We start from the raw sequence: 12,500 nt of genomic DNA on the forward strand, positions 1-12,500 counted from the left end.
AATTCTGGCCGGCCACCATCCAGCACACAGTGCGAAAGTGGCGCTTTGCTGATGCCCAAGGTAACAAGTCGTCTTCTACTTCGCGGCGAGGCAGTGATGATCAATCCTGAACTGTCATGCTAACAAACCAACATACACAACGATGCAGCAACAACGACTAAATCCCAGCGCCCCTGTATTCACCCCACGATCGAAACTAGCCCGCCCGCTCTACCCCGCTCAGCCCTCCTCTGGCCGACCCGCACACATTGCATGTCCAGCGCTAAATCCATCAGCGTTCCCTTTTTTCCCTAAATCCCAGCGTGATTTAACCCTAGTATCTCTGAATTGTCGCTCTGTTGTCAACAAGTTGTCTGAGCTCTGCGTTATTGCCGAATGTGCTAAGCCTGACATAATCTGCCTAACAGAGACGTGGCTCTGTCCCTCAAACCCGCTCTCACTGTCAGGCTATATCTGCATCCGCAGAGATCGACCTCCGGAAGACAATCGGTCAGCACATTGTAGCCGTGGGTATGGGGGTGTTGCCGTACTTGTCCGTTCGGACTCCTTTCCGTACGTCTCCCCTCGTGCCGACCTTCAACGCCCTGGCTGCGAGTCTGTGTGGCTTGAACTTGGCTCCCCCTCTACTCAATCTCAGAATCCCATCTTACTATGCTGCATGTATCGACCACCCTCACAGAGCACAATGCAATTGTCGTACTTTTGTGACATGTTTGTTGAGGCATTACAGTCAGTCTGTTTAGATTCTTATGATCTGCTAGTGACTGGCGATTTCAACGCCCACAACTCAAGCTGGTGTCCCACCGATTCTACCTCGAAGGCTGGTGACCTCCTTAGCACAGTATTTGCTGCTCTTGGGCTCCACCAGATGGTTGACTTCCCCACTCATTCCTCGCCTAATGGCTCTGTTTCGTGTCTGGACTTGGTGATCACCAACCGACCACGCCTCGTGCGCTCAATTGATCAAGCACCTCCCTTGGGTATGTCTGACCATATACAGATTGTTTGCACTTTATGTTACGCCCCTATTTCGAACTACTTCCCCAACTCTGCCACTGGTCCTCCCTCTTCACTGTATCGCTTCAAACAAGTACCTTCGCACCTTTGGCAATTAATCAACGCTGATTTAGCTGGCTACAACTGGTCCTCTCTGAACTCGTACACTGATGTTAATGACGCACTTCATCACTTTGATTGTGAGCTCCAGTCCGCCTTCCGTCGGCACCTCACTTCATTCGGAGCCACCCACACTGTGACATCTCCACGACCCCGCATGCAATCTCCACCATGGGTTACTGCTGAGCTCAGGTCTGCTGTAAAACGCAAGCGTGATCAATATAGTGTGTACAAAAAATATCCGACAGCAGTAAATCATGCAGCTTATAACCGACAAAGGAATGCTGTAAAGCACCTGTCTCGACAAGCACATCGTCAATATATACGCTCCATCCAAGCATCACTAACATCACCGAATCGACCTACACTCTTTCAGTTTGTGCGAGCACAGCGGCACACTTCCGGCCGTGTCATGCCCCAAACGATGATAGCATCCGACGGTACGGTCGCCACGTCCCCCAAGAGCATAGCTGATGTTCTGAACACTCAGTTCACCTCATTTGGGCTACCTGATGATCCTTCGTGGCGCATTCCCCCTTTGTCCCAGTCGCCTTTCATATCTGTTCCGTTCCGTACAATCACTGTCACTACGTTTCAAGTTCGGAAATATCTGAAGCGCCTGAAATGTGGAAAGTCTCCCGGCTCAGATGGGATCCCGAATGAAGTGCTGCAGTCTCTTGCACCATCAATAGCCTATCCTCTCGCCATTATTTTTAATATGTCATTTCGAACTGGTACATTCCCACAGGATTGGAAATCCGCCATCGTGACACCGCTTTACAAGAATAAAGGCTCCCGTGCTTGCCCGGCAAACTACCGCCCCATCTCTCTGCTGCGCACAGTTTCCAAACTTTGTGAGCGTATTGTATTCGATTCCCTCTACCTGCACATCGCTCCGGCCCTCTCACCAGCTCAGTCGGGATTCTGCCGTGGTGACTCAACTCAATACCAGGTGACTCGACTTGTCCAAGACATAGCGACAAAGAGGAACTGTGGGGAGCACGTGGGAATGGTGTTTTTCGACTTGGCTAAGGCATTCGACACCGTTTGGCATCGTGGCTTACTTGCCAAGTTGAAGGTCACCTTCCGGGTGGAGGATGCTGCCTTGCGTTGGATATCCTCGTATCTGTCTGCTCGTTCTCAGGCTGTTCGCTTGTTCTATTTCTTGTCTGATCCCCTCCCTGTAACGTCTGGAGTGCCCCAAGGTTCCATTCTGGGTCCTTTGCTATTCTTGCTTTACGTTAATGACCTACCTTCAGTTGTCCCCGATGTTAGTTTGTATGCGGATGACACTGGCCTTATCTGTTCAGATTCCTCCCCTGCACAATTACTCCTTACCATGCAGCATCGCATCAACAGCACTGTGATGTGGATGCAAACGTGGAAACTCCAGCCCAATTTAGACAAGACAGAAGCCATGTATATTTCTTCATCCCCTCCTGATCAACCATTATTCTTCCCTGACTCGACTATGCCTATCCGTGTTGTTACTCAGCACAAACATCTAGGTGTGATGTTTGACTGCAAACTCTCTTGGGCTGCACATGTCAACTGTGTATGCAAGCGAACCAGTTCAGCCTTAGGGGTACTACAACCACATTGCACTCATTTGCCCATCCAGTGTAAACTATTATTTTATCAGTGCTATATTCTCCCTATATTCGACTATTGCGATACCGCTTGGTGTGGCCTTTCTGACACAACTCTGAGCCAATTAGAAGTCCACCATAGATTTATACTTAAAATTCTTTACAACAAGGATCGATGTTTTCCTTCGGATGCCCTTTATCGACTTGCACACACTTCTCCTCTCTCCGTTCGTCATAAGCACCATCTCTGTACACTGGTTCATAAGATATTTCTTCATAAAACCCCTTCACACATGATGAAGTACAATTGGTTTTCGACAAGCTCAACCCGTAACGCGCTCACCCTGCCTCTTGTTAAGTCAGCCCAGTATCTAAAGTCCCCTTTGTTTTCCGGCTACTCTCATTGGTTATCATTACCATACGGTCTGAAAACTTGTTCTTCTATTGGTCAGTTTAAAGATCTACTATCACAACTGAACTAGACGCAATAATTATCATCGAAGAACATTCTCGAATACCTGGGTGATGCACGAATTTTGATAGTGCTCACTTCCGTTAATCGTTTTTCTTTGTAATTTTCCATTCATTTTATTCATATTTGCTTTGTTTTCCTAGCTTACTATTGCCGTGGCTGGCTCAACGCCCTTGTCTCAGGGGATTCTGTCCCTGCATTAGCTATGCTTGTCACATGCTATGAGATTGTGTCTAATAATAATGAATAAAAAGTACTAGAGAGGCAATTATTCAACACCACACAAAACACTATTATAACAAGAGGATGAAGATTTGGTAAAAACCTGTCAAGGCGACCACTCGGATAAAGTGACCACCCGTCCTGGAAGACCACTGAAACCAGGACCAAGGGATGGCATTTCCAGTCAAAATGACCCTGGATAAGGAGACCACCTTGTAATGTTCTCCCGACTTCTTTTAATACGGAGCATCAGCAAATCGAATTTTCGATTTGATTATTCGAATGGCAAAAAGAAAATCAGAGAGAAAATTCGAATGAAAAAGAGGTTCAGCATGTAGCGCAGTCCAGTATTTTCGAATCGAGTTTTTTTTAGCTTGAGCAGTTGAGGACTGGGATTTTGAGATGTGCAATGAACGGAGTTGCTGTTGTTTCTCATTGCCTTTGGGGATGACGCGAAGCGGCGGATGCTTCATCCGATTCAGGCTATTGGCGATAGGATCTCTCTTGGAGACCCCTTGAAAAGGCGGATCTCGGCCGAGCTCCTCCGCTATCCCTTGCATATCAGGAGACCCGCGGACGAATAGGTGAGGGTGGGCCCTACACTGCCTCAGCAGAATGAGATCCATGGTAAGGTCGACCCTCAAATATTTGGCACACTTTGAGTTGCCCTCTCCCTGCGGGGAACTCACCATAGACGCAGATGCCGAGACAACGCCAGCAGGGCTACTGCAGTACTGGGAGCAGGAGGCATACCGGGGCTGGTAGTTGGTGACAAAGCCATGATTCCAGGATACTTGAAATGAAACAAAATGCACACTTGATAAAACTTTTCACAGTTCGAGAGAGAGGAAAGCGTCAAGATTGACAAGAAGTCCGGACTAGTACGTCTTTAGTAAGAACTAGTAGCTACATGCGCAAGAATGAGTACTCGTAGTACGCCGTGTACTAGAGCACGCGCGGAGCATTCGAAAAGTATTCGAAAAGTATTTTCTGTTTGCGGGCATTTTTCGGTCGAAAAAAGCCCTAGTTTCGACTGATTGAGTGCTTTTCGTGACGATTCTCGAATTTCATTCGAATATTCGATTTGCTGATGCTCCGTAATAGTACGTGTTGAGAGCACACCAAAATACCAACTCAACACGGTCTCGTTGTGAGGCAAAGAACCCTCTCAATTATCAGTGCAAGAACACAAATCGTCGTGAAAGAAACATAATACAGTAAGACAGTCGCGGGTACTCCATATCGAGATCTAGTAGAGTACTTGAGGGTACGCTACGGTGCATGACACATCTAGATATGGGATGAATCATCAAAGGGATACCGTAACGGATAGTCTAGATCTATAAAGAGAAGAGTACAAATAAGAGAACAGGCATGCACAATGGGTATACACACACATACAAGATAACACTACATCTCCCCTTCTTCAAAAAGGAGAAAGAGCATAGCAGAGAAAGTAGGAAAGAGAAAGACAAGACGGGAAGACCAAATAATGAAAAACATTTATGTATAGAAGCCTTCCAACCCTGACCCCTTACCACACACCGTACCCACGTACACATCCCAACAAAACGTGGGTACGGGACCTCCAGCTGCGAAGTCCTACAGTAATACCAGTCAGGGAGATGTCCTATCTAGGACATCGCACTCTGAATGAGTCTGATTGGTTACCTGTCCCAGAGTTGTCATGGAAGCGTCGGTCGCGCACACGCGATGAAAAGAAGTGCTGCGTGAGCATTTCTGAATGTATGTGGAGGATGCACGATCGTAATGGCGATGGATTTCTTTCCGAATTGGTCAAGTTTGAGGGAATAGGCGGAGAATATCAGACATCGGCGGGGATTGAGGTAGTGTATATTCGATTCTCCATCGAATACCCGACCGAATGGCCGTTTTCGTTTGGGGATTTCATGTGGGGTTTCTCGTAGCCACGCGGCGCTTCTTTGGAAACGATTGGTTCTAATTTTGAATATTTTGCCTTTGGAATGTTTCTTCACCATGTTCACGCCCCGTGCGTTCATTTCGCCCCAAACCTGGTCATGCAGAGGAGGAAGACGAGCCAGCAGGCGCTAGGCGCGTAAATTACTGCCTGGAGGATATTATTTGGCCAAAGCTTGCTGTTGGCGTTTTTGATTTCTTGGATACGACAGCTCTTGGCTAAAACTGGACCTTGGACGGTCTTTCTTGGATATCAACCCAGGACGTGGTGGTGATGGACGTATCGCCATCGCTTTCAGCCAGATCCTTCTGCTGCCTGAAGCCAATGGCGAAAGTAAAAACTTTATCGCAGCAGCAGCTACTGCTCTGCTGAAAGTGCGAACACAAATTCGGCTTCGCCAATCCTCTTGTGCACGTGCAATTTTCAATGTGACCAAAACGATTCGCTTGCCAGTTCCTTTGTCAAGGCGTACTCCACAACGAGGAAAATAAAATTCGTGAATGTAAGAGGCAAGATACGAATCTCGACTCGCTTGAGGCAAGCCGCCAGGAGAACGACAACTGATGATTGCTTTTGAGACGAAAGGCCTTCGTTGCGTTTGTTTTGAGTGCGACATGTTCATCTTCCTCGGCGCGGACGCGACACAAAGTTTTGAGTCACGTGTCACGATTACTATGGGAACAGCATAGTATGTATGCTGGGGCATGCTGGGTTCCGTGATGTCCTATCTAGGACATCACCAGGACTGAATACTGTACGCACCCATCATGCTGCAACACCACAAGGCAGGCGAAGCGCCAGCACCGAAAAAGAGCCCTAAAAGTTGCACTTTTATTTTCCAAATCCGACCCCAGGCCCGGGAAATTTGAAACTCAGCTCAATATCGCCAAAAAGAGACTATTTTATCCCTTGCTCACAAGAGCTTCCCTGGTGGTATCGTCTTGTTCCGAGGCAATGTTTGGGAAGGTGCGGGCATTAGCTGCCCTAAGTTTCGCGGAAAGCTCCAAGCGACATCATTTTCCTCGCTTTCTCGCCAGAGTTTTCAAGACCGACGCAACTCGTCGTCAAAAAGTACTCAGCGTGGATTTCGTGCCGAATTCCGCCCCAAACAATTTAGGCTGACCTCTCGCCACCAATCGAACCCACTGATATGTATCTACCTATACACGAGCAATGGTTTGAGCCCAAAGAAGGACAACTTCACAACGAGCACACTTTCTGAGGGTAATATTTTCTATGTATATCAGTATTAGAACATCATCAAGACGACAATTTGACCAGCAGAAAGACATAAAGTTGCACTACAAATACAGCAGCTGTATAAACATAAATAATTGAACAGAAAACTATGTAACTGGATCCCACCAAAAACAGTAAAGCATCCCAAATAGTATGCGCATACACATCTACATGAAGGAAGGCTATGTTGCCACCATACACTGGCTACGCACACGGACATAATTCTGGAGAGCTGAGCATCAGCGTGCGCACACCCCCACACACACATCTGCATGCACGCGCGCACACACCCACACATGCGCATGCACGCGCGCACACACACCCACATATACACATGCACGCGCGCACACACACCTGCCCTGTGCTGTCGAGCCACTGCCACAAGGGATGCGTGGGCCTTGAAGGCACCAGAGAGAGAATAGGAGAACGCAGTCCCATAGATACACACACACGCGCACACACACACACACACACACACACACACACATGTACACAACACGTGCAAGTACACACGTGGCAGCTTACTACAAGAGAATCACACAAGTTCACATGTGGGCATGAACTGTATTCACAGTTGGTCATACCCCCCCCTCATACTCCTCCCTCATACTGTCTTGGGCATATGAGGGAGGAGCAGGAGAGTGAGTACGTGACTCAGACACAATGCGCTTCGACATGCTAGCACATGCACCGGTTTCGGACAGTGGCAGAACGTGACGGAGAGAGAGACAGAGAGAGAGAGAGAGAGAGAGAGAGAGAGAGAGAGAGAGAGAGAGAGAGAGAGAGAGAGAGAGAGAGAGAGAGAGAGAGAGAGAGAGAGAGAGAGAAAGAGAGAGAGAGAGAAAGAAGAGAGAGAGAGAGAGAGAGAGAGAGAAAGAGAGAAAGAGCACCAGCGTTCCAGCTCAAGCTGCAAATTTCTAGTTGCTTCTCCTGGTCACAGTAAACACAGAACAGGGCTCAGGCAGTGCCGAGGAAGTGCTTGTACTTGGTGCAGTGTCGTGAGCAGGATAAACTTCCAACATCTCTACACAGTGTAGCTCTTCAGGCGCACACGAAGACTCAGAAACCGGAATATACTTTACATGATGATTGAAAGTCCAGCAGCACAACAAAACTTCCAAGGACTGGTTTGGCACTAGCTTCCGTCTCATTGGCGTGTGCCCAGCCAGTTTTGGAAAGAAAGAGTAGACGTTCATTCCTCGTTCAACCTGCAATGAACTGGAGACAACACAAACCAACAAGACGACGATGGTTGTCATCAGCTCATGTGTTCACCACCGCAGTGCTACCATTCACTTTGCTGCTCCAAATGCACTACCAGGCTGCATGGTACTACTGTCGTGGACATGGAAATCAGGTCGCACGGATAGCGGCACCAGGGCGCTGGCCATGCAGCCGTAGCACGGTTTATCATGCGCTGCTGATGGTCGCATTGGATCAACATGTGCACTGCATGCAACGTTCTGTACGCGCTGAGGGCGCCGGCCCCGGTCAATCGTCAATTCGACTGATTTCCATGTCCGCGACAGTACGATGTGTCGATTATAGACCGTGATTTGCATTTTCCAATGATTAGGACTGGTATTATTTCTATTATTCACACTTAGAAAGAAAACAAGGGGCAAGATTTGATATGAATTATGTGGTTGTTGGCTATGTCACCATTTGAAAGAGGGTTGCAACCGTGATAGCACTGTAATATTAGTTTAAACCTACGTATTGCATGGTATACTCAACAGTTGGTGAGCAGAGAATTTCGTGCCGAATTCCGCCCCAGGTTGTGCACAGCAAACAACTTGATATATCATTAGCCCTACCCTTGTGCTATACGTACCCGTTGTGCCGATCGAGCCTGAGCCCTCTACTCGACTCCACGGTCCAATGACATTCGGTCATCATGGCCAAATTCAAGTCACTCAAGTGTTGAGAAGTGTCTACGTCGTCGCACACGGCATGTGTCGACATACAAAAATATGTATACGATAGAGAAAGAACTACTGAAGAGCAACCAACTGGTTTCAGCATTCTCCTTCAAAGGATAGGTCGGTGGCAGAGGACCAAAGCCGGACAATAGTTGGAAATTCTCAGCGTTGAATTTCTACAGGCTGTAGATACCTGGAAAAGCTCGATTTCCCGCCACGGGAAAATAAAAAGTCTTGATTCGGGGTGCTGGCGCTTCGCCTGAAGGTACAAGTCCAAGTAGCACCCAGACCCAGCCTGCCCAACAAGTAAAGAATATCTCATGAGTACGAGGGTGATACCGGCGATTATCCCATGGTACGGTACTATAGGCCTGTGTCAGCCAATCAGGAGCCTTGCTGACCAGGAAATAATAGCCAATACAATCCCGCGCGGGATGATATTCATTATTAACTGGGTTCACTTTTACCGTACCTACGGTGCACCCTGCATTGGCATGCCCCCACCCCCTCTCGATTCGATGCAATGCATCTTGCCACTGGAGTCCTTTCAATCAGAAACCCAGCGACAAAATGCACTACACAGAACCGTGAGAGGGTGGGAGCATGCCAATGCAGAGTGCACCGTCGGTACAGTAAAAGTGAACGGAGAGAACTTACCTCCGCGACAACGTCCAAAACCAGATTCCACACAAACAAACAACGAACTCCAATCACTATTCAACTCAACACTGCGACACAAAGGAGACTTCGAAGTGCATCTGTTCTCATTCACTCTTTGTAAACTCGAAAACTACACAAAGTATCACCATCCGAGTGAAAATTTCTAATTGCAAGGAGAGATACCGTAACAACACGAAAAGTACAAGACGTGAAAGTGAACCGAATATTCCATAGTGTGAAAGAAGAAGAGCTCAGCAATCCATGTGTGATGTAGATAAGATATGGATGCAAGATGCGACCTTCAATGATTATCATGACACTGTATCCAGTACGATTACCACAAGAACAATCTAAAACGTAGATGCTGCTACAAATCCAGTATGCCTATAATATAACAAGATCAACGTTCTTCTGATTGCATAGTGGCCGATAGTGATACAACGAAGAGTCTTGATACAACGAAATGCACTTTACTCACTGGTGCCAATGTCCGACGATATGTACAATGTGGTTACTGCCTGCACGGACAGTGTTCAGCAAGGATCCCAAACCGTTGAAAGTTCCACGCCAATCCAATGACAAGGAAGTCAGCACCAGCCTCCATAATGACGTGGTATCTCGCCGTGACTTGAAGTATGGCCCTTACTTTGAACCAAATGACTATGTATCATAAAAGTGCAATCTTCGTCAATTCTCTAGTCCAACTACTAAAATGTTTATATAACTTGTCTCCCGAGCTCCATCGCTCTCAAACCTTGACTGGATTGAAAAGAAAGGCAGCATCTTGTTTTTGGTATAGCTGTACCTTGGTAATTGTATTGAGAACGCAGTTGCGTCGATCCCCAAAATGCGTAGATGGACCTGGGATAAGTAGGATATTGACCTGCGTACTCGGGTGTTACCGTACCCTCATATCATCCCTCCTGCTACGCAGTCGGGATGATATTCGGGAGGTAACACCCTCGTACTTGGGTAATATCCTATACATATCAATCCCGACTGCGAAGCAGAAGGGATTGATATGAGGGTACGGTATCACCCGAGCTACGAGGGTGATAATTCTACTTATCACATATGACCCTACGAACCTAACACGTACGACCGTCATATCCTGCTTGTCACATGCTACATGTGTACATCGAGTCCATAAACATAAACATGATACTACAATTGTAGTACTACTGTGATGAAAGCAGGTAGGGGTAGGTACGCGTTTTTCGAGCTCCAGTTTTTTTCACATCGTCTCGGACAGCCCAGCCGGCATTAGGCCGGACTGGTGGCAGGCAGGTAGCAGTGGTTTCAGTGTAGCGTAGTGTAGTTGTAGCTTGGTAGCCAGGTTGCGACAAGGAGCAATCTGTCGCCATGGGCGAGCTCTCAAGCGCGGAGCAGGTAGAGGTACTCAGTAGTATTCCCGGGATCCACCACAACGTGATCAGTATGGTAGAAAATTTGGCTGCGTTCGTTAGTGAGTCAAGGGACAATGAAGCCCGACTCCGGCGGAGACTAGACGATCTCTCAAACCTTGTCATTGAGCTAAGGCAAAGAGGTAACATCATTGAAGGAGTCCGCCATTACGGCAAAGGCCAACAACGGCAAGAAAACGACCAAGAAGAGTTCAAAAGCTCATGTACGGGATGACCGCGCATCCGTGACCCCCTGTACACGTACAGACCAACTTTCTGTGAGCTCGGTTCACGAACCGACCCCACAGTCCGACAGTCCAAAGCCCCTTGCTCGAGCACGTGTACCAGAGGTGCATCGTGATGAAAGATCGGCAAACTCAAACCTGCTGCCCAGCTTTGAAGACGACAACGAGGACAGTGGACTTTGGGAGCTAGTTTGCAGCACAAAGCCCACGGGAAAGCGGAAAGTACTGTTTGTGGGGAACTTACCGAGTGACACGACTACGGAGAAACTCAGTCAGTTCGTCACCACCCGAGCAAGCTCAGCCGAAACTCAAGTCAAAATCCACGAGTGCAAGATCTTCCGGAAGGAAGCCAGATCCTCCGCACGACTCGTACTCAACTCGAAAACGGCTGCGCTGGTCAACTCCAAGGGATTCTGTCCACGACCTGTATACTCACGCCAGTGGAATTTTGAGAAGTACCAGCACCTGTCCGACAAGCAATCTCCAGACGATCAACACATGAGCGCGTCCGACCAGGAGCCAGTGATAGACATGGATGCCCTGTCTCAGATTCCCCCTCCGCCACCGCTACACCCTCTTCCAGGAAGCAACTAAGCCACAAACAAATATGTCAAGTCTATCGATCTTTCTGACCAATGCATTCGGTCTCCAGTCCAAGTTCGGTGAGCTACAACATGCCCTCCGTCAGCAGACTGTAGACATTGCCATAGTAACTGAGACAAAACTCACTGCCGAGAAAATGTCTCCAGCTGAAACACTATACCCGGATACTGCCCCGCAGTACGCAAGGACCGCACTGCACATGGAGGCGGTGTTGCTGTATGGCTAAAAGCAGGTCTGTGCTTTCGTCACCTTGACACCGCGCCATGTCATGACTTTGAAGTCATCTGGCTTCTTATTGAAACGTGTGATCATCATAAAATTGTATTCTGCGCCCTCTACCGGTCTGGGAGCTCCAGTGAGTCAGATATCAGTCTTATTGAGTATCTTGAGGAGACCTTGCTCGCTGTCCGGCACCTCGGTGACTATGTTCTGATCACGGGTGACTTCAATGTCCACAACACCGCTTGGCTGGGCAGCACCAAGACCACTGTTGCTGGGGGAAGCCTTAGAGGACTTGTGCGCCTCGCACTACCTCACCCAACATGTCTCCGAACCAACCCGCAAGAACAACACACTGGACTTAGTTATATCTGACCTCCCAGGTGCAGCATCTGTCACCACTGGTCCGCCGCTTGGACGCTCAGACCATGTCACTATCTTAACGGAGTTCAAGACCGTACGTCCCCGCAAGGAGCAACCGGCCCTAAGAATCGTCTGGCAGTACGCTAGAGCAGACTGGGGAAGGATGCGCGCACATCTTAGCCGCATTAACTGGCCAACTGTCCTATCAAATGACCCTGACGCTGCTTGTGAAGCCCTCACAGGAATTGTGCGTGATGCCATGTCTCAGTTTATTCCCTCCAAGACCATTAAAGTAATGGCCACTGACCCGGTCTGGTGGACACCTGCCTGCCAACAAGCGGTGCACCTAAAGCAACAAGCCTGGAGAGTTTGGAGGCAAGACCCCGATAGCTTGCAACAGAAAGAAACCTTCCTGGCATCCGTTACACATTGTGTGCATGTTCTGCAACATGCCCAACAGCAATGCAAAGAGCGAGCTTCTAGAAAGCTGTCATCTGGCTCCTTGCAA

At 48.3% G+C, this 12,500-nt stretch overlaps 1 protein-coding gene across 1 annotated transcript in view; it reads left to right on the plus strand.

The window, feature by feature from the left end:
- Window positions 1–11,858: 11,858 nt before the first annotated feature.
- LOC135829867 (uncharacterized) overlaps window positions 11,859–12,500 on the plus strand; it is a 1,269-nt gene continuing 627 nt past the window's right edge. The window contains exon 1 of the mRNA XM_065342250.1: window positions 11,859–12,500. This exon is cut by the window's right edge and continues 627 nt beyond it. Within this exon, the coding sequence (XP_065198322.1) occupies window positions 11,859–12,500 (642 nt within the window).

Source organism: Sycon ciliatum, chromosome 13 (genome assembly GCF_964019385.1).
Source record: "Sycon ciliatum chromosome 13, ocSycCili1.1, whole genome shotgun sequence".
NCBI lineage: Eukaryota > Metazoa > Porifera > Calcarea > Leucosolenida > Sycettidae > Sycon > Sycon ciliatum.